The sequence below is a fragment of the Puma concolor genome, chromosome E3 (genome assembly GCF_028749965.1).
Source record: "Puma concolor isolate L17-30 chromosome E3, mPumCon1.1.hap2, whole genome shotgun sequence".
Lineage (NCBI taxonomy): Eukaryota > Metazoa > Chordata > Mammalia > Carnivora > Felidae > Puma > Puma concolor.
Window position 1 is genome coordinate 35538448 of NC_141682.1, and position 27443 is coordinate 35565890.

Here is a 27443-nt window from a genome sequence, read left to right on the forward strand (position 1 = left end):
GGGTAAATGCGTTGCTGACAGAGCAGCATGCTGAGCTCTGTGGAGAAGGAGAGAGCAAGGTAGCTGATGGGGTGGAGGGATGGGAGGGGGATTCAGGGAAAGTGGTAGAAAGGGCTGTGGGTAGAAATGTTGCATGGTCTCAGAGATAAGTGGGTTTCCACAGGGGAGGCTGCAGTGCCGGCAGGGGCGGGGGATGCACACCTGCTGCGGGACCCAGAGTGGGGTAACCAGAAACAACGGCAGCCCCCGGGGGTAGCAATGTACCGTGGCCACAAAGGCCAGGGCTTTGGCAAAGTCTTGGATTCAAGTCCTGACCTTTGCTAATGAGCTTTGTGACTTTGGGCAAGTTATTAATGACTCCGGGCCTCCGTTTCCCTCATCTGTAACATGGGGTTCATGCCCACCTGACAGAGTTGTTTTAGGGACTCAATGAAACAGCCCTGCTTGGTACACGGTATATAATAGCTGCTCAACAAACCCAGATTCCTCACTTCAGCTCCTGGAGAGTTCGTATAGAACCAGCCAGCAAATATCCAGCATGCCTGCCTGCTTTTGTAAGTAAACTTTTGCTGGAACACAGCCAGGTCTACTCATTTGCAGCTGTTCACAGCTGCTTTCATGCTACAGGGGCAGAGCACAACAGTTGTGATGCAATGAGATGGCCAGGAATGCCTCAGATATTTACTGTTCTGGTCCCTTAAGTAAACGTCGCTTGAGTCTTTATCTATTTATAAGATATATGTCTTATATAGGGGTCCTCAGCTCTCTCTAGATTTTCACTGGTGTGTCCATGTAGAGTAGGGGGTCAATAGATAAGCACAAAGGCTAGAGTGGTCAGGCTGGTCAGACTCATGCAAACATTTCTGTAGATGGATACATTGTCCTTCATTATTCTTTCCTCTTTTGTTTCCTTTCCTTTCCTTTTCTTTCTTTTCTTTTCCTTTCTTTATCTTTTCTTTTCTTTTTTAAGTTTATTTATTTATTTTGAGAGAGACAGAGACAGCATGATTGGGAGGGGGCAGAGAGAGAAGGAGACAGAAAAAAATCTCAAGCAGGCTCTGTGATGCCAGCGCAGAGCCCGATGTGGGACTCGAATCCACGAGACCATGAAATCATGAGCTGAGCTGAAACCAAGAGTTGGGCAGGTGCTTAACCGACAGAGCCACCCAGGCCCCCCTTGTCCATTTTTCTTGAAACAGGCCATTTCTGCGTCTCATCGTTTGTGTGTTTGTTCTCCACGTTTGAGATTGGGTAATTAGAAATTTACTTATCGGTTCAACAAAGTGTTGAGTGCATGCTGTGGGCCAGGAAGGCTTCTGTAAGCTGAGAGTAAAGCAGTGAACAAACGAGACAACCACTCTTGCCCAATGATCCAGTTAACATACAGCGCTGGGTGGTCATATCTCCTGTTAGGAAAGGCACAGAGAGATGGGTCTCTTCTGGATGGGGTGCCAGGAGCAGTCAGCCTGAGTGGGAAACTGAATGGGTGGTCTCTGTCCTGAGGACAGAAACTTCTGTGCTGGAGGGATACACAATGTGAGAGGAATGTGTTCGTTCCAGGGGCTGAGCCCTCTGCTTCTGTGTCTTTCGTAAGGCCGCAACCTGGTTATTGGCTGGGACCGGGGTCTCATTGGAAAGCTGGACTGCGGAAGGGTCTGATTCCAAGTTGATTCTGCCAGGTTGTTGGCAGAATTCAGTTCCTCCGCAGCTGTTTCCTGAGGACCTCAGTTCCTTGCCCGTGTCGGCTAGAGACCCGCGTGCAGTTCCTGGCCGTGTTGGCCTTTCCAATGCGAAGTGTGTATGCGGAGAAGGCAAATAGAGAAAGTCTGCCGGCAAGATGGGAGTTACAATCTCAGGTAACGTGATGATGGAAATGACATTTCATCACCTACGCTGTTTAAAAAAATTTGTTTTTGATGTTTATTAATTTTTGAGACAGAGAGAGACAGAATGTGAGCAGTGGAAGGGCAGAGAGAGAGCGAGCGAGATAGAGAGAGACAGAATCTGAAGCAGGCTCCAGACTCTGAGCTGTTATTACAGAGCCCGACGCGGGGCTCAAACCCACAAACCGCGAGATCATGACCTGAGCTGAAGTTGGACACTTAACCGATTGAGCAACCCAAGAGCCCCTTTAAGATTTTATTTTTAAGCAATCTCTATACTTGACACAGGCTCAAATGTACAGCCCCGAGATCAAGAGTCACACACTCCACCAACTGAGCCCGCCAGGCGCCCACAATTCTATTAATAACATCTTCCATACCGTGAGTGCTTCCTATGAGCAAGGCTCTAGTTAAGTGTCTAACCTGCATTATTTGCTTCTCACAATGACGGGATGAAGGAGGAACTGGTTAAATATTCTCTTTCTCTACATATCAGGTGGGAGCCCACCCTTGACTCACACATAATGACCAGTGTGATATTTTATTAAATTAACAGACGGGGGTTATAGAGGGGTGCCTGGGTGGCTCAGGAGGTTGAGCGTCTGACTTCGGCTCAGGTCATGATCTCACGGTCCGTGAGTTCGAGCCCTGCGTTGGGCTCTGTGCTGACAGCTCAGAGCCTGGAACCTGCTTCAGGTTCCGTGTCTCCCTCTCTCTCTGTCCTTCCCTCACTCGCACTCTGTCTCTCTCTCAAAAAGAAAGATTAGGAAAAATTAAAAAAAAATTGTTTAAAACAAACACAGATGTAGAGCGTGTCACCATTTGTAAAAAGGAATGCAGCCCACGGACACACACACACACACACACACACACACACACGCACACACGGGTGCACTAAACCATATTTGCTTGCCCCAAATATCTCTGAAAAGATGCAAAGACGTTGCTAACAGCGGCTCCCTCTGGGGGAGGGACCCCGGTAGCTGGGATCAGGAGAGGCAGGGAGACTTGTCATGGTGTTGCGTATTTTGTACCTTTTTAAAACTTGTGCATATATCACAACATGCCTCAATTTTACCTACACAAAAGATACATGAAGTTAGAGAGAAAGAGAGAGAATTGGCAGTCTGCCTCCAAAGTCTCTACTCTTGCCCACCATCCTGGCTCTGTTTAGCTGTTTAATGCTCCATCTGCCCGTTAACTGCGGATGATAATGCCGCCTGCCTCACAGAATTGCCGTGAGGATCGGGACAGTGGATGCAAAACGCTCAGAAGAACGGCACCTTGCGCCCAGGGTAAGCTGCAATTATCGTTATTTTATTCGTAGAGAAAAGGTTACAAAGAAACGCACTTCCTGTGCTAACAGAGGTTTGTCTGCTGTGGGATCATGGGCAACTTTTTATTTTCTTCCTTTTCCCCGAGATTAAAAAAAAAAAGTTTCCGTGTTTTCATAGTGAACGTTTTTCCACGTCTTCCCAGCCCGGGCCTCCTTAGGAGGCCCCGAGAGGGGTTCTGTTCAGACTGAGTCACGGCCGAGGTTGGGGGAGGCCAGGCTTGTCTGGCCTGTGTCTAGACGCCTTATTTCTCCTGGCTGTTGTAGACAGGAGGTACTTGTTCATAATGGAAAAATGCTTCTGGACAAACACTCCACGGCCAGGGAGAAGGATGGAGGGAGGGAGGCAGGGGGGTTAATGCGCTTATGTTAATTGGCAAATGGGCATCAATGATGCTTCTTCTTCTTCTTCTTCTTGTTCTTCTTCTTCTTTTTTCAGAAGGGAGATCTCAGGGAGGTTTTAGATGTTCAAATGAGTTCTGGAGTGGAGATAACTAATTGGCCAAGCTCAGCTACTGTTCTTGTCTCAATGATCTGGACTGCAGGTGAAACTGGCTACCAAGCTTCTTTCCCCCGTGTTTTGCGTGCGTAGACGTCACTCTGGGGAGCGGTGGTGCAGAGTGTAGCTGGGGGGAGGGCAGTTGAGCCCCAGGATGCCCTATTTATGCCCCGACTGCAAATGCCATCTGGCTTGGGATTCCTCTCTCTCTCGGGAAGCCATCTTTCACTGCCTGCTCTGGACTTCTTCCCACTGTCTTTGTAGCAGAGTGGAGACCAGAATTTACACACTCTTAGGGACCGGGTAAACCCAGACGCAAATCCGTCCTCCTTTTGTGATTTTGGATAAGCCTCGGTTTCTGCGTCTCTAACATAGGGTGATGGTGAGTCCCCACCTTACCAGGGCTTGTGCTGGGCAGAATCAGGGACCCTGAAGGTGTCCAATCCTAATCCCTGTGACTGTGCTGCTTTCCACGGCAAAGGGGACTTTATAGATGTGATTAAGTTGAGGGTCTCCAGTGGGGCGATGTTCCTGCATTTCCTGGGTGTGCTCAATGTGATCCCAAGGGTCCTTGTATGAGCCAGGCAGGAGGGTCAGAGGCAGAAAGTACAAAGACAGAGAGGAGAGAAGATGACAGACGACTGGCCTTGAAGATGGAGGGAGGGACCACTAGCCACTGGCATCCGTTGGCTTCTGGAAGCTGCCAATGGCAAGGATCCTCTGGAGCCTCTAGAATGAGTGACAGCTTAGCGTTCCCTCATGGAAACTGATTTCAGACATCTGACCACTGCACCTGGAAGAGATTAATATGTGTTGCTTCAAGCCACTAAACGTGTGGCGATCTGACACGGTGGCCACGGGAAACTCCCACGGGTTTGTTGTAAAGCCAAGTCCTCATCAGCGTGGCAGGTGCAAGGGACAGCCCCTAGGGTCGTCTATCGGAACACCCTGGTACGGGATTTCTAGATCACTCCACAGATGGCAGCGGTCATCAAATAGGACGATTTTGGTCAACTTCTGTGACCACATGTGCTACATCGTGTGACATGTATTCCTTCCCTTTTCTGTGGCCCTCAGGACGCTGCGAGGTCCTCAGCTGAGAAAGGGGATCTTGTCCTATTCCTGTTGTTTCCTCAGTGCCTGGCACACAGTAGCTACTCAGTTAATTAGAGCTTGCCAGGCTGAACAGAGATGTGGCCAAGTTCTTGTCCTCTGTGAGGGCTTGAGTGGCTGTACGCTTTCTTTTTGGGTCCCTCTCTCCTCTTCTGGCTGATGCTGTGGCCCCCATGCTGAGACATTGGTCTCTCACAGCCTCTACTGCAGGTCCTTGCCAGGGAAGGGAGGGACAGTGGCCCCAGCAGCAGGCAGTTTCGAGGGAAAATGACCTTGGAGATCCCGCTGGTTCCAGACACACCCCTTGTGCCGTTCAGAGTGTCTGTCAGTGAATTTCTGGCGTGGCCTGTGCTTGCCCTGGCCTCGGAGGGCTGGGGGGGAGCTGACTGGAGGGTGGTGCCCAGTGCTGATGAGGCACTTCTGGCATTCACGATCTGGAAAGATGCTTTCAGGGGGCAGGGCTGGGGCAGGCAGAGTTGTCAGACCCAGTGGTTTAGATTGTTTAGACCTCTGTGTTTAGAGCCGGGCCTGGGTTGCAAGCCCGGGTCCACGCCTTCCTGGCTGTGTGACCTTGCTGGGTCAGACTCTGAGCTGACATGCATGTCTCCTAGAGCAGGCACCCATGCTAGGAGCCGGAGCCAGCCGTCACGGGCTGTTTCTATGAACTGCCCGGGTCTCTGCTCAGAACTTTACTTGCCCAATTCCAGGCCACAGACTCTCGATCCCAAGGTCAGGGGCATCTTATCGCTTCTCTACAGATGGAGACGTTGAGGTTTGGGGAGGCTCTGGACCTTGCCCAAGTCCCAGGCTAGGAAGGGCTGCAGGCTGGGTTTGCACCAGCGATCTGTCTGCAGAGCCCCTGTGCCAGTTACGGGCCCCCACCTCTGGCTGAGCAACACCCCTCTCCCCCCCAGCCCCTCCCCAGAAGGCAGTGTTACTGAGGTGGGGTGGTGGAACCACCGTGTCTGGAACGTGGCAGACATCCACGTTCCATCGGCCGTGCTGTTGTGGTCACTGTCATTCAGCTTGTTGTCTCCACCAGTACCTTCGTTCCATGTTCGGTGGAATATGAACTCCTCCCTCCCCGAGCTCCTCCCTCCCCATGCCTTTTGTTCAGGCCTGGGCAGGTCTAGGACGTGGCTTTTACAAACTTGCACGTATATATTTGCATATATATGTATATTCATGTGCATATACACTGAATATCTCTATCTATATGTATATATATGTGTATATACATATACATATGTGTATATGTACATATGCGTACATATACGTATATACGTATATGTGTGTATATACACATATATATATACATATATATATGTATATTTAGTACATCTACAGAGTTGTGTGACCATTGTCATAGTCTAATTTTAGGACATTTGTTTCATCCCCAAAAGCAACCTCACGCCCTTCAGCATCCCCCCTATGACAGTCAGTTTTCTCTGCCGACTTGACTGGCCAAATTCAACATTTTTTTTTTTCTGGGTGTTTTTTTCTGGGTGTGAGGGTTGTCCCAGATGGAATTAGCTTCTGTTAAGAGGGTAGATCTCTGGTTAAATGTTCTTACCACAAAACAAAAACAAAACCGTAACCAAAAACAAAAGGGCACAAGGAAACTTTTGGGGAAGGTGAGGGATATGTTTTTCACCTTGGTTGTGGTGCTGGTAACACAAGCGTATACGTATCTCTAAACTCACTGAATTGTGTAACTTAATCCCGTGCAGTTTTTTTTGTAGACCAATTGTACCACTTATGAAGTGGGGGGCCGGGGGAAGGTGTGGCATGTTTCTCTGATAGGATGAATGTGAAGAGTTAAAAAGGAAACTCACCGGATGTACCTGCCACGATGTAACAGTTCAGCATGTAAACTATTCCCGGAATAGATTTCCAGAAGAGGACTTTGACCAGCTCCTTTTACCGATGAGGAAGCCCAGACTCAGAGAGAAGTAACCAGCTCCGGATCTTTCAGCAGGCTGGTGGTGCTGGACCCCAGACATACTGGCTCCTGGTCCTAATGCTCTCCCTACCACATTGCTTCTGGAAGCAGCTTCTGTCTAGCCAAGGAAGTTTTATTTCGATTTGGGAAGATGTTCCCTGAAATGGAGAGAAAAGGCAGCCTGCCTTCATGCTGGGATGTAATGGGGAAATTAGACCAGTGGGTTACTGATCCGTTTTCATTGGAAGCTAATTACGTCGTATAGGATAGGAAGAGTGGTAACCAGCTCGTTGATGTCTCTGATGGACAGATGGAGGCTTTGCACTTAGATGGTTATGAGCAGGTCAGGTGTGTGGACTCCAGTTGGCCAGTAGAACACCTCATGCGATTTAATAAAGAGACCATTTCTCTCTAGAATCACAATCTTAATAACTGCACAGATATTCTGGCTATGTGTCTACAGCCCTGAGCGTCTTCCTTACGGGTTTGCCACACAAAATAAACTCCATGCTTGCAGGAAGAGACTTTTGGGTGGAATTCATTTATTAAATCGACAAATCTGCATTGCACGTCTACTGTGTATTATGCATAAGCCTAAAAGCCAGTAATATGCACTGGGTGGAACCAACATAATCCCTGTCTGCATAGGTTCACAAAACATTCAGCTGCAAATACAGACAATCTTGAAATGGTGGCTTCAACAGATCGGGTCTTATTTTTATCATCTGAGAGTGTTCTGGAGGTAGGCAGTTCAAGGATGGGGCAGCCATTCAACAATGCTATCGGAGACTGTGACTCTGTATCTTCTTGGTTTTGCCACCTGCAAGGAGGTTTATCCCCATGGCTGCAAGATGGCTGCTGTAGTTCCAGATATCACATCTGTATTCCAAGAGGACCAAAAGCCTTCTCCTCCCAAGGTCTTTTTTTTTTTTTTCTTACCTTGGGGTTCACCTTCCTAACAGACTCTACTTCTACCTCGTCGGTCAGAATTTTGTCACGTGGCCACCACTGGCTGGAATGTGAAGGGGGAGTTGGATCAGGGTGGTGTTGAATGAGCTATGGTAGCAAATTTGCTACAGGTAGCAAATGACTTCATCGTTAGTCATTGATTACTACTCGAGAGTCTCAGTGCATGTCTCAGGTTGGGTTTCTTTTGAGGCAGACCCTGAAATAGGGATTTGAGGGCAAGTAATTTTATTTTGGGGGGTGATGCTAGGACACAGTGGTACAAGTGGGGAGGAGGGTGGGGCTCACCTGCCCTGGGAACCTCACAGCTTTCTCCTCCTCTGAGGCTGAGAGAGCTGGCTGTCCTGGGGGCCTTCACCTGCCCGCAATTCCAGCCCTTCACACCTGGGGAGAAAAGTCCATACGTGGGGAGTTGCTGGGTGTGTATAGCAGGATGCTGTAGGCATGAACTAGGAACCCGAGTGCAGGACAGGATATGGCGGGACATTCATCACACCTGGACTGGCATATCGTAAGAGCCTTTAACCCAAGCTGGGGTGTCAGCTTCTCCCCAGAGAAGTAATTTTCGAGACCAAGCAAGAAAAAAAAAAGTGGAGGTAAGAGTGTTCCAGTTAAAGGGAACGGCACATGTGAGGACCCAGAGGCAGGGAAGAATGTCACATGTTCAAAGCCTGGGCGTGTGAGGCTGGCGAGGCAGTCAGGGCCTCAGGCCAGCAGAGCTGCACGAATCCAGAATCCGCTAAATACAAAATGCGTCCTTGCCCATGATGCCTGGAGCTTTGTCATGAGAGGTAACCTTTCTTCTTGATGTCCTGACATCCTCCCTCCTTTCTGCCCTTCTTCTCTTTCTTTTCAAACATTTCCTCCTTGGGGCGCCTGGGTGGCTCAGTCACTTAGGCCTCTGACTCTTGGTTTCAGCTCAGGGTGTGAAGTCCCAGTCCATGGGATTGGGCTCTGCGCAGATAGCTCAAAGCCTGCTTGGGATTCTCTCTTTCCCTCTGTCTCTGCCCCTCCTCTGCTCATGCTCTCTCTCTCTCTCTCTCTCTCTCAAAATAAATACGCTCTAAAAAATTAAAAAAAAATTTTCCCTTACATTCTTAAATTGCAGTCCCTCCCACCCCCATCTCAAAGTGCTTTCCACACATACTAATGGTAACATTGCTCTGACTCTGCAGAGGTTACAAAGTGCTTTTACATCCACCAACCTCACCCACTTATCCCATCCTCATAGTGCCCCTTCTGGGACTGGTAGGTAGGAGTACCCCCATTTTACAGCTGAGGAAACTGAGGCTCAGAGAAGGAAGGCACCTTGTCTGGGCTCTCAGGGCCTGTAAGATGCTGATCTAAGACTCAAAATCAACCTCTGAAGCCCCGTCTCTGATGTTGTTCTCTGCCACTCCCAGACCCAGCATGGTGCCCATTGTGGCTTTAATTCTAAATGCTGTGGTTTGTTTGGATTCTGCCTCAGGAGCCTTCCAATGTTATCATGCCTCTTCAGTTGACTGGCTGAGTAATGATATCATCCAGTGTCTGATGTGCTTCACCCCTTTCCCTATTTATTGAAAAACATTAGTGTTTTGTTTTTTTTTTTTTAAGAGTGACTGAGCACAGTTAGGTAGATTATATTAAAATCCTGAGGAACAACAGAGTGATGAAAACCAACCAAGTTATCCTTATAAAGGGGCCTGGAAGAAGTCCTCCTTTTGGGGTTGAGGAAAGTGAGACCTGGTGAAGACACAGGAACAGGCTGGGCGGAGGGGGCATCTTCTGGGCTGGTCTTCTCCTGGTTCCGGTAACAGCACCTTGGTTTTCCTTTGGGAAGCTACCTGATTTTTCCCAGATAAGATACAGGATGCTCAGTTAAATTTGAACTTTAGGTTGGAAAACAACAATTTGTGTGTGTGTGTGTGTGTGTGTGTGTGTGTGTGTGTGTGTGTGTAAGTATATTCCAAGTATTGCATGGTACATACTTGTACTATATATCTACTCATTGTTTATCTGAAATTCAGATTCGACTTTACTTGCTGCATTGGATAGCCGTGACCCCTCTTAGCTCAAATGTTGGGGGGAAACTGATCCACCTTACCTTGGGTCCAGGAAAGGACAGGTGATCTGGGCTTGGCCACCATGGCATTTTATCCCTCCTACCCACAGAGATGAGTCAGAGATGGGGAGATCAGCTTCACTGTTGGAAATTTGCCTGGCACCATTGAAAAAGAGATTCTTTCTTTTGGCTGGGGTCACTCATCTGGACCCCTGGGGTCCAACAAGTGAGAGTCTGCATAAGAATGAAGCCAAGAGAGAGGGGAACAGCAACAGAAAGAGAGAGAGAGAGAGAGAGAGAGAGAGAGAAGAGATTTAACGTTAAAGACACCACTGGGGGGCCTGGGACCAGCCTCACTGAATTTCACCTCCATCCTGCCTCCCAAGTGCTGATGGAACAGGGGAGGGCTGATCTCATGATGTTGCAAGCGAGGGCAACAGCGACAGTGGGATGCATTGAAAGCAAAGGCTTCGTTTGGGGATGGTTGTGGGAAAGGCCAGTCCTCATCATGGCGGTGGTGGAGGCAGTGACCGAGTGGAAAGGTGTGCACAGTCAAGGGGAGGGTGTGGTCTTGCTGGCGGTCGTGCTGTTCAGGGTGCAGGTGCTGCGGATGACGAAGGTGCAGATACCAATGATGGGGGTCAGGATGGTGTTGGTAAGGAGAATAAAGTAACGAGGGAAACACTGGTTCCTGACCTGTCCGTCACCAAGTCTTACCAGCTCTGCCCTCGTCAGAATTTTCAAATTATCTATTCACTTCACTGTCTATGTACTGCCATCACCACCCAAGCCCAAGCAGCCAGCAGCTCTTGTTGCTTCTACGGCTACGTCCTCGTCACTGACCTCCCTGCTGCCCTTCCTGCCTCTCCCTATGGTCTCTGCTCCGTGCCAAAGTCTGCGTGGAGCATGACATTTAAAAAAAAATGTAAATTCAAGTTTCAGTTCTCCGCCCAAACCCATTCAGTGGCTGCAGCTAGGATCCCAACGCTCCATCATGGCCTCAGGACTGGAGTGACCTGGCCCCTACCTGTACCCCAACCTCATTTCCCTCCAGTAGCTTCTCTCTCACTATGTTCTCGTCTGATTACTCTTCTTTTGGGTTTTCTGGAATATACTAAACCCTTTGTGTAAGGCACGTCCTGGGCGTGAAATGCCTTGCCACGCTTCACGTGTCAGTGCCCATGTCACTTCCTAGATTCCAAATCCACATGACCTCCTCCTGTTCCTTTCTCCCATGGCACCCTGTTCTGAGGACACTCTTGAATGATTCTCTCTCCAGTTTATCAGTTGCAGAGTCTTGGCACACTGTTTCTTCAAGAATGTGTCACAGGAGAGCTGCAGCTCCTAGGGATGGTCACCTCCAGTAGCCAGAATCCTCATCCAATGACCTGGGTGTACCACACAAATAGCATTATTTCCTCCTTGTGTCCTGCTTTGAAAAGGCTGAGAAGCCTACACCATGCACTTCTCAATGGCAGGGGCTGTTTGGGTTGCTCATGCCTACGTTAACATAAGCTATAGTGTTTGGCCCATAGTAGGCACTCAAGAGGTATTTCTTGAAAGAATGAAAGGTTTTATGGTGGCGAAGAAGGTGGTGGAATTCATAAGATGCTGATAAAGAAGAGGTTGGCTGGGCGCCTGGGTGGCTCGGCCGGTTGAGCGTCCGACTTCAGCCAGGTCACGATCTCGCGGTCCGTGAGTTCGAGCCCCGCGTCGGGCTCTGTGCTGACCGCTCAGAGCCTGGAGCCCGTTTCAGATTCTGTGTCTCCCTCTCTCTGACCCTCCCCCGTTCATGCTCTGTCTCCCTCTGTCTCAAAAATAAATAAACGTTAAAAAAAAAATAAAAAAAAAAGAATGGTGATGGTGGTGATAATGACGGTGGTGGTGGTGGTGATGGTGGTGGCAGTGATGGAGGTCTTCCGCGAAGAGGCAGGGGAGGCGATAGACTCAGAGCACCTGGCCTAGCCCATCGCTTTAAAAAGCTTTCATGAAAAACGGGCCCGCCTTTTGCCTCTGCAGTCGACCTAGAAATACCAACCAGAGGTGGGTTTTGGACGAAGTGTATTGGAGCTGGAGGAAGAGGGGCTGTTGAAGACTGCCAGGCCAGCGAGGCCCCGCGGCCTTCCTCCCAGGTTGTGGGAGGGCTGCCCTCCTGCAGTCCGTCACCGAGAACTTCCGTACTTGTCTGGACGAGGGACGGGGGGCCGGAGGGGGAGCCGTGGGGCCGGAGGGGGAGCCGTGGGAAGGCCCCGAGCACGTGTGGCTGGAAGTGGGGAGAGCCGTGAGGGCTGGGGCGGAAAGGGCCAGGCGGGGCAGACTGGGTGACGGCCAGACAGAGGGAAGAGAGCCTGGGAGGAAAGTAGGGGATGGGAGTGGAGGGCTGGGGTGGGGTCCAGCGAGGCGGGGGAGGTCCAAGGGGAGGGATGAGGGCTCGGATGGGGGTCTGAAGGCGGAGGTGGAAGGCTGGGGTCTCAGGTGCGGGGTCTGAGACTCCGCGAGGAGTGCGAGGCCGGGGCGGTTGAGGGAGGGGCGCTGGCAGGTCCGCGGGCGCAGGTGAGGGTCTGAGGGCGGAGCCAGGGCCGGAGGGCGGGCTGGCGGACGGCAGGCCCGCGCGGCTCCGAGTCCCGAGGCTGGGGAGCCGGAGCTGGGAGCCGCGGGCGGCGGTCCCGGCTGCGCCATGCGGGTGCACCTGGGCGCGCTGGCGGGCGCGGCGGCGCTGACCGGGGCGCTCAGCTTCGTGCTCCTGGCGGCCGCCATCAGCACGGACTTCTGGTACATCATTGACACCGAGCGGCTGGAGCGGGGCGGCCCGGGCGTGCGGGGCCGGGCGGGGGCCGCCAACCGCAGCCAGCTCGAACCCCTGAGCTCGCACTCCGGCCTCTGGCGCACCTGCCGGGGTAAGGCTGAGCGCGGGGACCCTGCGCGCTGCGCGCCCGCCGGGGACCTGTTGCCGGGCTCGCAGCTCTTCCCCTGCCCCCCACGCACCCCCCGCCGCCCCAAGGCACAAAACGGGGGGTCTGGGCCCGGGCCAGGTGGGCAGGGGGCTGCAGAGCGGGGCTGGTTCCGGCCGCAGCTGCTCCGGGCTCCGCACGATCCTCCCCCGGGGCGGCAGCCAGGGTGGGCGCGGGGGGGGGGGGGGGGGCGAGGCCACCGGCTGGGGTCCCCGCTCCGGGCCCGCAGCCGCTGATTCCTCCGCCCCATCTAGTCCAGAGCCCGTGTGCGCCGCTGATGAACCCCTTCTGGCAGGAAAACGTGACCGTCAGCGACTCAAGCCGGCAACTTCTCAGTGAGTCCGGGAGGTTGGGGATCGGGGGAGAATCCCGGGTCTGGACGCCAGGTTTGGGGCCCTCCTCCAAAGAGCGGGGCCAGGGCGCTGCGGAGGGGGCGCTCCGGTGCCAGGCCGGGGAGGGGAGGGGAGTGAGGGGCAGGGGCGGGGCCTCTCTTGCTCCACAGGTTACATCGTGTGGTTTAGAATTCATTCGACAAACGTTCATCACAGGCTTTCTATGTGCCAGGCATCATGCTGACAATTAAGACCTAGGTCATGCCCTCCAGGAGCTCAGATACTAGCTGCGGAGACAGATGTAGAAATGCACAGTCACGTTTCAGAGTGACAAGCAGCGGGGGTGCGGGGTGGAAGAGACACCTAAACCAGCCTGGGGACCTGAATGCTGAAAAGAGAGATCTTAGCCCATAGATCCGAAGGCACGCCCCGTGTCAGCCTTGTTTGTATCCTCAGTGCTGAGAACAAGCGCTTGGATTTGTGCAATGATTCAAGAAAGGCAATCAAGGGGCAGAGAGCAGCCCCCTCCCTCCAGGGGAAATGAACATAATAGTTGAGTTCGTTCACCGAGACTCGCAGTGGACCAGACATGGAGCTAAATGCTTTCCATCTATGTTTTCATTTAATGTGCACCTGCTGTGCTATGGAGTTAGTATCATCTCCATTATTGCCTTCATTTTTCAGGGAGGTACCATAGAAACAATCTGATGAGGCAATGAGGGCTAAGCTCCATAGACCCTGAGAAATGTGAGTAGCTCTGGGTAGGCTTGTTGAGGCTTGGGGACAAAGCTGAAGTCACTGGCCAGGGTGCCTCTCCAATTCCCTTCTCCCCCTTGCTCTTTTTCTCCGGCTAGAATGTGCTAAATTTCCTCCTGCCGCTGGGACTTTGCACGTGCTATTTCCTCTGCCTGAACTCTCCCTGCTCCCGTCCTGCCAGCCTGACTTGCTCAGCTTCTACTCATAGCACAGGTTTTGTGACAGTTTTTGAGTCAAAGTCTGGCTCCCTCATTAGACCATGAAAACATGAGGGCAGGGACCATGTCTGTCTTGCCTCAGCTTGATGCCCAATACTTAGCACAGAACCTGGCATGGAGTGGGGTCAAAGCCAAGATTTGCTGAGCAGGGGTGAGAATGAGTATATTATAATATAGTATGTCAGAAGTGGAACATAAATGAATAAATATGTCAGTGAAACAGACCCTTTCTCCGAAGTCTGGTGGCGTGCCGGGAAAGAGTTAACAATGGTCTTTCTGGGGAAGGAGGGAGTCTCCTGGTTTGATTTGAAGCATTTGCCGATTTCTGTGGTGTAGATGTTTCAAGCTGTCAACATGATGTCAACTGGCTCCCCCAAATCCCCAGAACTTAGCTGTTGGCTCTCATGAGGTGATAGAACCCAGTCCCACTGCATAAGGTCCCAGTGAAGGAGATGTCCCCTAGACCCTTGAAATATGTGGGAGATGAGGGGACTCTGTTTTCAGCCCCAGGCAGAGCAGAATCAATGTTCGGTGTTCCTAGAGCATCATTTCAAGAATAATCAAGAGTTCCTGGCCTTGACGTGAGGGAGGTGGGTGTCAAATGGCAGCCCAGACCTTTAGCAGGACACTCTGTGCTCTTGGGACAGGTGTCTTAACCTCTCTGAGCCTCAGTTCCCTCATTGGCAAAGTGGGCACACCAGCCATTTCTCTTCATGAGGATGCGGGGAGGATGTGATGGGCGGGTGCGTTTGAGGAGCCTCAGCGGTGCCTGTGCTCCATGAGTTCACCTTGAGTCGGAGTTGCTGCTACACCATGAAGGCTGCCCCTCCAGACCGCATGCTTGTTGCACACCACCCTCAGAAAGAACCTTTTCTCAGACTCCCTTTATGCCCAGAATGAACCGTGAATCTTGGCCAAGCTCTTTTGTTATGTGAAGATGTTCCTTTCCTTCGAGGACCTGCTTTTGAGGTCGTAGATGAGACAGGACAGTTGTCAAAGCAGCGCGTTCTCCGAGTCAGCTTCCTAGACAAATCCCAGTGGGAGTGTCTGGGGAAGGAGTCTTGGCTTTTTTCCTGCAAGGAAACCCAAGCAGGCAGACCACCCCAGCGCCTGCTAAAAACCCACCTTGCTTGGATGTTTTGTCTTCCAGATTAGCTCTGGGGTTGACATGGGTTTGGTTGCTTGGGCAGGGACTGGAATTATTTTTTTGGGGGTGGGGGGGGGCTCATCAGATTGCATACCGTGTCGAAAAAAGAGCCATAATCTAGAAACAACCAGGCTAGCTGCATCAGCCAGGAGTCTTTTGGTGAAACACAAATCATCCTTGTTTAAACAAGAAGAGGAATTCTTGGTCCGCTTGAAAAGTTCAAGTGTGCTGGGATCCAGAGAGCTAAACTCAATTTCTTTTTTCTCTTCTCTGCTCTTTGCTTCTGTTTGGGTCCTGTTTTCAACAAGTCCTCTCCAGTCTCAGCAACCCAAGCGGCAGGAGGCTCTCTCTTTCCCAAAAGTCTGCAGAAACTTCCAAATAGGCTTCTCATTGGGCCACATTGGATCACAAGCCCAGGTCTGAGCCAATCATTGTGGCCGAGGGGATGGGATGTGGTGATTGGCCGGGCAGAGTCGGCGCTTGTAACTTGGGATAGGAGCAGGGCCAGTCCTGTCGTAGAGGGGGGCCCCCATATCTGACCAGCTGTGTGACTTCTGGCAGGTCCCCTGCTTCCATAAATGGGCTGCTTTGAGATGGAATGAGATCACATAAGCAAAGCAGCATAGTGACACCATGCATAGTGGGAGCTCAATTAATGTCGCCTCCTCCTGCTCTAAGTCACATTGCCTCCCTGAGCCTCAGGCTTCTCATCTGTAAAATGGAGCTAATCACTAGAGACTTAGTCCATAAGTATTCCTTCTCACACTGGGCTAGATGGGCGGGGGGCTAGAACATGAGGAGACAGGTGCGTCTCACACAGAGTTTAGAGTCTAGCGCAGAAGGCAGATAATAAACACATGGGCCAGTGACTAAATAAACATAAACTTGTTTCAAATAGTAGCAGGTGTACAAAGGGAATGAAGCAGGGTCACCTTTCCGTGGAGTGGTTGAAGGACAGCGAGAGGAACAGCCAATATTTATGGAACAGTTGCGTGTGCCCGATGCTATTCTGAGCGCTTTGCATATATCACCTCACTTAATCTTCACGACAGTCTCACAAGGCAGGAACTTTTATTATCACCCTCACTTTTCAAATGAGGAAACTGAAGCACAGAGAGGTTAGGTAAGTTATCAAAGTTTGCACAGTAACAGGTAGGTCTGGGAATTGAATCCAGGCCGTTGCTACCCTTTGAGAATGAGACGACACTGAGTACGATTCCCACGTAATGTGAGCGTGCTGAGCCTGAGGCCATCGGAGTCCAGAAGAGGAGCTTTTGGCTCTTTCCTGGATTCAGAGTCCCCATCCTACACTGCCTCTTCTGACAAGGAATCGGATCGATATTACCAGGAGGCTTAGCATGAGCAGAGCTGTGCAGTAGATTTGGGGTGGTGGGGGAGGTCCAGAGACAGCTGGAAGGCCGGTGTTTCTGGAGACAGCATGGAAAGTGGGTCTGGTTTTTTCTTTTATGTATTTATTTTAAAAGTTTTAATGTTTATTTAATTTTGAGAGAGAGAGAGAGAGAATGAGCTGGGGAGGGGCAGAGAAAGACAGAGACACAGGATCTGAAACAGGCTCCAGGCTCTGAGCTGTCAGCACAAAGCCCAACGTGGGGCTCGAACCCACGAACCGTGAGACCGTGACCTGAGCCAAAGTCGGACGCTTAACTGACTAAGCCACCCAGGCGCCCCTCTATTTTTTATTTTTGAGAGAAAAAGAGAGAGCGTGAGTGGGGGAGGTGCAGAGAGAGGGGGACAGAGGATCTGAGGTGGGCTCCATGCTGACAGCAGAGAGCCCGATGTGAGGCTCGAACTCATGACTTGAGCCGAAGTCAGATGCTCAACTGACTGAGCCCCCCAGGTGCCCCTAGAAAGTGCTTCTTACACACACCTCAAGTCCTGCCCGTTCCTTACTTTGGCTGCATCTCCGAAGAGCCAGGAAAAAGGTCAGACTGATCCTCCTACAGCCAAATGCATCAGACACGGAGAGGCCAAACGCCTCGCCCAACACAGCACAGCAGGGGCAGAAGCTGGACGGAGGGCCAGAGGCCTGGCCTGCTTGTCCTCTGAGGAGGTGATGTTGGAAAAATCACAAGACTGGATCTCCAGTCCTTCTGGGAACCCAGCTGTTGCAGCGGTGTGGAAAATTAAAACCAGCCCTCCCATGAGGCTTGGTGCAGATTTCAAGAGTAGAGATGGTGGGGGACAGAAAGAAAGGGATTGGGGACATAATGGCATTCAGAGGCTGCCTGAATCCAGGGGGAAATTCTCAGTGTGACTTATGCATAGCTGTGTGGTAGGCAGGAGGGTTTCAGCATTTCCGGGCACAAAGGCCCTCTTGGCTGCCTCTTGGGGTGCCTGTTGAAAGTCAAGTACACACTTTAAACGAACAAGGAGCCACTCTGGAAAACAGTGTGGAGGTTCCCCCCAAAATTAAAAATAGACCTACCCTATGACCCAGCAGTAGCACTGCTAGGAATTTACCCAAGGGATACAGGAGTGCTGATGCATAGGGGCACTTGTACCCCAATGTTTATAGCAGCACTCTCAACAATAGCCAAATTGTGGAAAAAGCCTAAATGTCCATCAACTGATGATGGATAAAGAAATTGTGGTTTATATACACAATGGAGTACTGCGTGGCAATGAGAAAGAATGAAATATGGCCTTTTGTAGCAACGTGGATGGAACTGGAGAGTGTTATGCTAAGTGAAATAAGCCATACAGAGAAAGACAGATACCATATGTTTTCACTCTTATGTAGATCCTGAGAAACTTAACAGAAACCCATGGGGGAGGGGAAGGGAAAAAAAAAAAAAGAAAAAAAAGAGGTTAGAGTGGGAGAGAGAGCCAAAGCATAAGAGACTCTTAAAAACTGAGAACAGGGGCGCCTGGGTGGCGCAGTCGGTTAAGCGTCCGACTTCAGCCAGGTCACGATCTCGCGGTCCGTGAGTTCGAGCCCCGCGTCGGGCTCTGGGCTGATGGCTCAGAGCCTGGAGCCTGTTTCCGATTCGGTGTCTCCCTCTGTCTCTGCCCCTCCCCCGTTCATGCTCTGTCTCTCTCTGTCCCAAAAATAAATAAACGTTGAAAAAAAAATTAAAAAAAATAAAAAATAAAAAAAAATAAAAAAACTGAGAACAAACTGAGGGTTGATGGGGGGTGGGAAGGAGGGGAGGGTGGGTGATGGGCATTGAAGAGGGCATCTTTTGCGATGAGCACTGGGTGTTGTATGGAAACTAATTTGACAATAAATTTCATATAATAAAAAAAATAAAATAAATTAAAAAAAATAAATGAACAAGGAAACAAAAGATTCATATTCGAAGTGATTCCTCTTCTTGGGATCCTACTATGAGGTTTCTAAGAAGAGGCTCACCCAAACCGTGTTTGTAACAGCAGAGAACAAGGTACGACCTCAGTGCTCATGGGTGGAGATATGCTACGTGTCTGCCTGTGGTATGTTTATTCTTCGGAAGATGATGTAAATCTGTAAAGAAGAGTATACTAATGTGGATAAAACGCCAAGAAATACCGTGGAGCGAATAAAGCAAGTTCCAGAGTGTTATGGGTAATGCTATTCCCAACACGATCTCTTTGCTATGAGTACGGCCCAAAACAATAAGATGCACCTTTATTTACGTGCCATTAGGAAAGGAAGCAACATGGCCATTGTAAGTCTGAGATGCTGTGGAAGGTCCAACACATGATATTTTCAGATTGAAGGGTGCCCTTTAGAATTAGAGAGACAGGTGAATACCTAGGAAGATACGTAAACATATGGAAAGAAGACTGGAAGTATGTACATCCAAGCATTGACAAGAGTTTTGCTCTGGGGAGGAGAGGACGAAGGAGGGGTTGAGGTGGTGGCCACACCGCTCTTGTCTTTGTTTCTTGGAAGAACAATGTTGTTGTGTTTGCTATAGAGCAAGCCCTAGGAGGACGCCCCCGGGTGGTTGGATTTCTCCTTAGCATGGCTCCTGGGACCTTGGTGAGCACCCCCCTGGCTCTCCAGCTGCAAGAGCTGGGATGTGCGGATGCTTCCAGATAACTCCGGCTTCGTGGACTTGGCGCTTTCTGTTCCCTCGTTCAGGAACGCCTGCCCCCACGCCTTCTCATCTGACCTTAGGTCCAGACCTCTTTTGCAGCCCTGAGAGACCTTCCTAATCCCCAGGCTGGGTGAAACGCCCGTCTTACCACCCCTTTGTCAGCCTCCTTGGCTGTTCCATCTCCGCTGCTCCACCTTGAGCAACTGACCTGCGTGTCTTGAACCTCACTTTCTTCATCTGTGAAATGGGAATCACAGTTCTTACCTGGTGGAGCCCAGGATGCTGGAGGGCAAGAAGGAAACAGTTATTCTCACACTTGGCGCTCATTAACAGCTTGGCAAAGTCAAAGCCCTTGGTCCAATGGACAGGAGAGGAAGCAGGCTTTTGGGAGACAATGACATTCACCTGGGTACAGGTACAGTCGGGAATTGAACCCAGGTCTTTGCTTGTAGGGCCCTGCTTTGCCCGCATCACAGTAATGCATCTTGGGTTGCACGATGTCATCCCTGTTCTCAAAAGGACCGAGTTGTGTGAGGTCACAATAGATTCAAGGACAAATATGTAAAAATTTGTTTCTTTTTTAAAAATTTTTAAAAAATTTAAATCCAATTTAATTAACATATAGTGTAATAATGACTTCAGGAGTAGAATTTAGTGATTCATCACTTACATACAACACCCAGTGCTCATCCCAACAAGTGCCCTCCTAATGCCCATCGCCCATCTAGCCCATCCCCAACCCATCTCCCCTCCATCAGCCCTCAGCTTGTTGTCTGTATTTAAGAGTCTCTTTTGGTTTGCCTCCCTCTCTCTTTTAGTCTTATTTTTCCTTCAAATTAAAAAAAAAATTCACTTCCTTACCAGGCACGGTAGGACTGAATATCTCTGAGCCCTTCCTGGGGCTCAGCGTCACTTTGACAAGGTTTGAAAATAAAGTCAGTGTGACATTTCCCCCTTTGGGAGATGGTTCCTGAGATTTTCTTCTTTTGCCAGTGCCTCGGATATTTCTGGAGAGAGTTGTGTCTCTGCTTTCTTTAAGAGCACGACTATTACTTGGGTAACCACCCTGGGGCTGCCTGACCTCGCTGGCATTGTGGAATTGGAAGCCTGGTTTTCCCAGTGAGCAGTTCTTTGAACAGTGTGAAAACGGGATGATCACAATAATCTTTTCCTTGGCATGAACATTTTTGCCTCTTTCTGTATTTGCTCTTCTCTTTACTTGCCACAAAGCACTTCTATATTGAAAGGTCTCTTGCCCTTGGACACACATTTGCCCTTGATAAAACAATGACCTGTCAACATTTATGATGATTATTATTAATTCTATGTAGTAATCTTGGCTACTATCTGTTGAGCTTCTACCATAAACACTGTACTGGATTGGAAGGTGTCACCCCTCTCCCCCCAAAAAAGAAAGATACGTCCATGTCCTAACCCCTGGTCCGTGGAGATGTGACCTTATTTGTAAACAGTGTCCTTGTACATGTAATTAAGTTCAGGATCTTAAAAAAATTTTTTTTTAAGTTTATTTACTTCTGGGAGAGAGAGAGAGAGAGAGAGGCAGAGAGAGAGGGAGACACAGAACCTGAAATAGGCTCCAGGCTCTGAGCTGTCAGCACAGAGCCAGACGCAGGGCTCGAACCCACCAACCATGAGATCATGACCTGAGCTGAAGTTGGATGCTCAACTGACTGAGCCACCCAGCCTCCCCAGAAGTGGATACATTTCTAAGGGGAACAGAACTCAGAATCAATATTCATGCCCCACGTCTGTGGCTCTGGAAATAACAAAGACTAGGACACACACACACACACACACACACACACACACACACACACACGCTCACACCCCACAAGAAGCTCAGCCAAACTTCAGCAGGAGATTTTACAACTCTCCCACAGGAAGCCTGTTCTTACCCAGACATTTAATTGAACGTGTACGTCAAGTCAGCTTGTGGTGTGTCTGGGGAAACTCACACGCCGTGCCGCCGGGCTGAACTCGCCCCAGGAAACCTCATTAATTTCTAAATGAGAAATGATTTCCCTTCCCAGCCATAGTCTGGAGGCAATGCCATACAGGGCCACAGATCTTACAGGTTCTGGCCCAAGACTTTTCCTGAAGGAAGGAAGGAAGGAAGGAAGGAAGGAAGGAAGGAAGGAAGGAAGGAAGGAGGGAAGAAGGGAGGTCGGTCTTGTTTCCTTGACTTGCCAGGGCTGGTAGCATTTAGAGGGTTGAAGACAAGGTGATCTGGTCACAGTGGGTGTTGGACCGGATTATTGTCTCCATCATTGTTATTACTGGCAAGGTCACAATCTATCTAGTACTTACCACATGGTTTACACTTTCCTGCGCTGCCCCATCATCTTCACGCACGCCGTCCTTATGGTAATACTGTGAATCCCATATTACTGCCTCCGTTTCATAGATGTGGACAGGGAGGTTCTGTGGAGTTAAGTGACATGCCCGTGGCCCCATAGTCAGCCTGAATTCAGATGCAGAGCATCTGGCTCTCAAGTCCATCGTTTTAACCACTGGGGTGCTTGCTTGACATACAGCATTATATTAGTGTCGGGGGAGGGGCGCCTGGGTGGCCCAGTCGGTTGAGCGTCCCACTTCGGCTCAGGTCACAATCTCAGAGTTCGTGAGTTCGAGTCCCGCGTTGGGCTCTGTGCGGACAGCTCAGAGCCTGGAGCCGGCTTCGGATTCTGTGCCTCCCTCTCTCTCTGTCCCTCCCCTACTCACACTCTGTCTCTCTCTCCCTCAAAAATAAATAAACAATAAAAAAGTTTTTAAAAATATATTAGTTTCGGGGGTACAACATAGGGATTCGACAATTCTGTACATGATGCTCAGTGCTCATCATGACAGGTGTAGTCACCATCTGTCTCCATACAACGTTACTACTGTATTAATGACTATAGTCCCCATGCAGTGACTCATTTATCTTATACTTGGGAGTGTGTACCTCTTAACTCCCTTTATGTCACTTGTCCCGCCCCCCCCCCCCTTTCTGGTAGCCACCAGTTTGTTCTGGGCATGAAAGTGTCTGTTTTCTGTTTGCTCATTCACTTGTCTTTTAGATTCTACATCAGTGAAATCGGATGGTATGTGTCTTTCTCTTAACTTCATTTAGACGAGGGAATATTACTCAGCCATGAAAAAGAGTGAGGTCTTGACACGGTAGTAACAACGCTGTTAATTTTTGCTCGCAGCACCTGGGGCCTGGCCCCTAGGTGGTGCACAGTGTTTGTTGATTGACTGCAGGATGTTGCTAACCCTTCTCTGCCCGCTGTCCTCCTTTCTCTTCTAAGCCATGCACGGGACATTTGTGATTCTGCTGCCGCTCAGCCTTATCCTGATGGTTTTTGGGGGGATGACGGGGTTTCTGAGCTTCCTCCTTCGAGTCTCCATCCTCCTCCTGCTCACGGGGACCCTCTTCCTCTTTGGAGGTAGGTGCCCCCATGCGTGGAGCGCGGGCTTCGGAAGGGGATGTGCATGAACCCTCGGCAGGGGTGGGTGGGGCAGGCGTCCCATTCCCTCTCTGGGTCTCGGTTTCCCCATCTGTGACATGGGGATGTCCATATGTGACATTCTGTCCACATAGCTGGGTGGGGTGAATGGTTTTGGCCCAGGGTCCCTGGGTCTGTGGCCCCAAGAGAGAAGCAGAGGGCAGGGGCAGATCCTCAGGATTGCTTTCCTGGTTTCACAGAAGACGCTGACAGCTTCCGCTTGAGGGCTGTGGGTTGTCCGGAGACCCTTGGTCTTCATGTCTCTCTGATGTCCTGACAGATCCTGCTTGATGCTTGCTTAAAAAATGGGCAATGCCTGTCATCCCTGTGGTCTGGCAGACCAGAGGCTTTCAAAGATGGGGTCCAGCGTGAGGCTGGGAGCGTAAGGCCTCCCTCCTTGAAAACAAAACAAAACAAAACAAAACAAAACAAAACAAAACAAAACAAAACAAAACAAAACAAGAACAGAGGTGATGCACACACCTGGGGTCCATGGAAGAAAAAACCCAAAAAGAATGTCTGGACGTGAAAATATCGTGAGGCTCAGATGTCCTCCAATCACCCACTACTGTTACCAATACTGGCGTTAACAGCTCACTCAGTGACTAATTCTCGAAACCACGCTGGCCAGTCGTACTTTCTGCAGTGGCGGGAAGTCTGATCCGCGCTGTGCCAAGGGGGAGCCTCGAACCAGGCTGGGGGGTGCTTGAGGTGTGGCGGATGCCCGGGAGGGCTGAGGGGTTCATTTAAATTGGTTTAAGTCATCCCCTGTAGCCAGCAGCTGTGGCCCTGGACGGCACTGCCCTAGTTCACGGTCTGTGGAGGCCCACCGCGTGCCAGCCCCGTTCTGGGCGCCGGGGCAATCCAGGACGAGGCCCCTGGAACTCATAGCCCGTTGTCGGGGGGTGGACGTCAGCTCAGTGATCTCACAAATGCAAAATGCGCCTCTGACCTGGACGGTGATGGAGGGCCGTGAGGTGCTGTGAAACCACAGGGGGTTTGACCTGCTCTGGGAGGTCCTGGAGTCAACACGAGCTGAGAGGTGACTAACAGGAGTTTTTGAGGGCAGAAGGGACAGGGAAGGGAGCAGAGGGGGAGGAGGAGGGGAAAAGGGGGGGAGGGGGAGGAGCAGGAGCAGGAGGAGGAGGCAGAGCCCCGGGGTTTGATCTGCTCTCCTTTGCCTGTCCCGCAGCCTTGGTGACCCTCGCTGGAATGAGCGTCTACATCGCGTACTCGGCCGCCGCCTTCCAGGAGGCACTGTGTCTCCTGGAGGAGAAGGCCCTCCTGGGCCAGGTGGACATCCGCTTCGGCTGGTCCCTGGCCCTGGGCTGGATCAGCTTTGTCACCGAGCTGTTCACCGGGGTGGCCTTCCTGGTGGCGGCCCGTGTGCTCAGCCTGAGGCAGAGGCAGGACCAGGCCGTCTGAGCCCGGGGGGCCTGGTCTGCTGGGAGGGAGGGGCTGGCCGGGGGCGGCCGGGACCCGTTGGGGGGGGGGGGGCTGCAGTCTCCTCCTCCTCAGCCCGAGAGCCACTGTGGACTGAGCTCTGGACCCGGCTGTCGACTTCGTGCCGTGTGTGCGGCCGGGCCTGGTGCATCTGTGTGTCCGTGCACGTGTGTGTCCGTGCGGGCCGGAGGGAGCTGCGGGAGTGCAGAATCCCCATCACCTGGAGTGACAAACGCACCCCCTTCATCGTAAGTGGAGCCTCCCAGCGTCCGCAGGCCCCCCCACCCCCGCCTTCGCGTCAGCCCTCACCCTACGCCCCCGCCCAGTGGATCGGCTCGCCTTCTTTGCCAAGGACACGGGAGACCAGAGAGGTCAGGAGAGCTGCAGAAAGGTGCACAGTGAGCTGGTGGTGTTTTCCTCGCTGCAGGGACAGTCCTCAGTCCTTTCCCTCGGCTGCTCTGAGCCGGTTTAGCGGCTGGCTGCAGGGTGCTTGCCGTGGGTGGCTGTGCTGCGACCTGGAACCCAGGGGGGCGGGGGCAGTGCGAAAGTAGGGGACGAGAGCAGAAGTCTGGGCTTCTCACCAGCCAGGCCGTGCACACGTCCTGCTGAAGTCAGCCGGGTGCGTGCCCGTCCCGCCCGGAGTCCGGGGGCTCGAGTAAGTCCGGCTCACTCGGAGCGGAGATTCTGCGATCAGGGCCTGTGCTTTGAGACGTCACGCGATCGTCCCGGACGTGAAGGCCTGAGGGCCTCTGGTGGTCAGTGCGCTGGTCCCCTTGCGTGTGGCTTCATCGCTGTTGCCGGGGAGGACCACCGACACGCTCACAACAGGCGGGAAGAGGAATCGGCAGGCTTGGGGTTTGCAGGAAGGAACAGTCAGCAGACTCGCCCGGGGAGGGAAGAACGACCAGCACGTTCGCGCTCAGTGGGCGAGAACATCCTCACAGATGCAGCAACAACTCCTGGGTGGTTGTCTTGGCCCTTAGTTTCCACGTGAGTGTGTTGACTGAGCCTGCTTCCCTGGCCGCAAGCCCACGGCTGGCGAGGTCCACACACGCCGGGAATGCGGAAACCAGGGTCCCCCGAGGAATCGGCACATCTCAGTCGTCACTGGCTTTAAACAGTGAGCAGGGGCCCCCTCAGGAAACTGTGCATTTCTAACACGCCTCCAGAAGGGAGGTGTTTGTTGTAAAGTATCCCCCCCACCCCACCCTGCTGTCCCCACACGCGGTCTTCTGTCCAAGGTGTGAAGTCTGCCGTGGACCGAGTCCTGGTGACACTTTTCCAGCTCTTGTTAGTTGTCGTGTGGCCTTCGTGGGTCTGGGTGGGGGATGGTGCCCACCTGCGTGGGCCTGTTGGCATGGAGTGTTCTCCAGGGAAGCCTGGCTCCTTCTAGGCAAACATAAGTCTGCAGGTGACGTGGGCCTTTGTCAGTGTAGGTGCTGGGGGTGGGCCTAGGATGTGAGCTGACAGACTCCCATGGAGTTTGCCGACGGGACGATCTTCAGGGACTCCTTGTATCCCTTCCTCCCTCCCCCAGGACATTCCATCCCTCCTTTCTTCCTGGTTTTCCAGCCCATGGGAATGGGGGTGCCCAAAGTGTCCGCATATCTGAATCCCCTAGGGTGGCTCTGCTCACACCGGAGCATGTGAGACTCTTCTCGGTGTCCAAACCCCCCTGGCGGGCTGCCCTCCCCAGGGGCCGAAAGAGCCAGTCAGGAGGTCCTGGTGGGACCCGAGAATTCACATTGCTGACCAGCTCCCGGGTGATGGGGATGCTACTGGCCCGGGACCACTGTGTGTATGACATCAATCTGGAGGATTTGCTAAGTGACAGGGGTGATTGTCACCTTACCACACATTAGCATCACCTGGGCATCTTTTAAAAGCCCTGTGCCCCGGGCTGCATCCTTGCTCTGATGGCATCTGGAGGCAGAGAACTCTCTGGATGGTTCCAGCGCACAGCTGAGGTTTTGAACCTATTCTTGTAAAAGATTCAGAAGATTCCTCGGTAAGTGCAGGTTTGGGGGTCGTGAGGTGACACTACCACCGTCCTCACCATGACACCATCACCCTCACCGTGACATCACCCTCCTTGTGTGGCATCACTTCACGATGACCTCCCCTTCCTGTGTCGTGAGCATCATCACAGCTGACCCTTGCTGGGTACTTGTTAGGCACCTGCACTCTTCCACATGCTGTCAGTCAGTCACTCAACAAACAGGTGCATGCTGGGAGCTGGGGGCGCTGACCCACCGGAGCAAGCCCTCGGCCTCTGAGCTGCCGCGTGATCGAGGAGGGAGGGGGGCAAAACCGGTGGTGGGTGGCGGGGACTATGGAGATAAGCGGGGCAGGATACAGGAGAGGAGAATGAGGCACAGACAGGCGAAGTTAACTGGCCCGAGGGCACGAAGAGAGAAAGGGGTAACACCTGGGATGGAAATTAGATCTGCCTGACGGCAGGATGATTTCCTTTCTCTCCCGCGAGCCAAGCCAACACCGGCACCACTCGGCTTTCTGTCTGCTGGTGGGTTTAGGACATCGCCGCTGCCTCCTGCCTCAGTCTGGAAAAGTGCAGGCTGAGCAGATCACTCACAAGGCCCCATGGGGAGGGGAGCCGGCAAAGTTGCAAAATCGGTTAGCACGCCTCGCCTCGGAGAGAAATGAAAAGTTTTCCCGGAGGTGGGGGGGGGGGGGGGGGGCCGCCATGCTAGTGAGACGGCGGTCTTTGCCGCCACCTGCTGGTTGTGAGGTGGACGTGCGTCGGCGGGGGGGGGGGCCTGATTTCTCAAATCGGTCCAAGGACTCTTCAGTCCTCTGGGTGCCCAGCCATGTGTCTGACACTGCAGGGCACGGGCTCTCCGCTGGGGCGATTCACCGTCTCCTGCCCACCTGGGATGTTGGCTATGGCCACAGACATTTTTGGCTGTCACAGCTGGGGATGAGTGCTCCTGGCATCTGGTGGGCAGAGGCCACAGGGACACTGCTAAGCATCCTTCAGTGTACAGGGCAGTCCCCACGACAGAGAATTACCTAGTCCCACGTGTCAGGCGTGCCGAGCTTGAGAAACCCTGCTCCGGGCACAGAAAGCACATGTGTACTCAAGGAACCAACAACATAGTTGGAAAGAATCTCATTCATTCAGTGAATAATTGCCAAACTCCTATGATGTGTCTAGAACTGTTCTTGGGGTCTGGGACACTGGGGACACATCAGTGCAGGTGAATGACAAGATCTGTGTCCTTACTAGCTTATACGGAAATGGCC

The 27443-nt window shown here is 51.8% G+C and overlaps 1 protein-coding gene and 1 long non-coding RNA gene across 2 annotated transcripts; one reads left to right on the top strand and one right to left on the bottom strand.

The window, feature by feature from the left end:
* Window positions 1-9346: 9346 nt before the first annotated feature.
* LOC147573149 (uncharacterized) lies at window positions 9347-11997 on the bottom strand. The gene is made up of 3 exons (XR_015245600.1): window positions 11819-11997; window positions 9823-10014; window positions 9347-9562 (listed from the first exon to the last, which is right to left on the bottom strand). It is a non-coding gene; the product is annotated as an uncharacterized LOC147573149 (long non-coding RNA).
* A 457-nt stretch (window positions 11998-12454) lies between these two features.
* On the top strand, window positions 12455-24462 carry TMEM114 (transmembrane protein 114). The gene is made up of 4 exons (XM_086691340.1): window positions 12455-12677; window positions 12986-13066; window positions 22539-22676; window positions 23929-24462. The coding sequence occupies exons 1-4, from the start codon at window positions 12458-12460 to the stop codon at window positions 24159-24161; spliced, it is 672 nt and encodes a 223-aa protein (XP_086547466.1). The 5' UTR covers window positions 12455-12457; the 3' UTR covers window positions 24162-24462.
* The last annotated feature ends 2981 nt before the right edge of the window (window positions 24463-27443 follow it).

Excerpts from the sequence above, each read along its gene's own strand:
- TMEM114 (XM_086691340.1), top strand. The coding sequence starts at position 12,458 with ATGCGGGTGCACCTGGGCGCGCTGGCGGGCGCGGCGGCGCTGACCGGG. Across the intron at positions 12,678-12,985 it reads CCTCTGGCGCACCTGCCGGG|TCCAGAGCCCGTGTGCGCCG; the intron begins GTAAGGCTGAGC and ends CGCCCCATCTAG. Across the intron at positions 13,067-22,538 it reads CTCAAGCCGGCAACTTCTCA|CCATGCACGGGACATTTGTG; the intron begins GTGAGTCCGGGA and ends TTCTCTTCTAAG.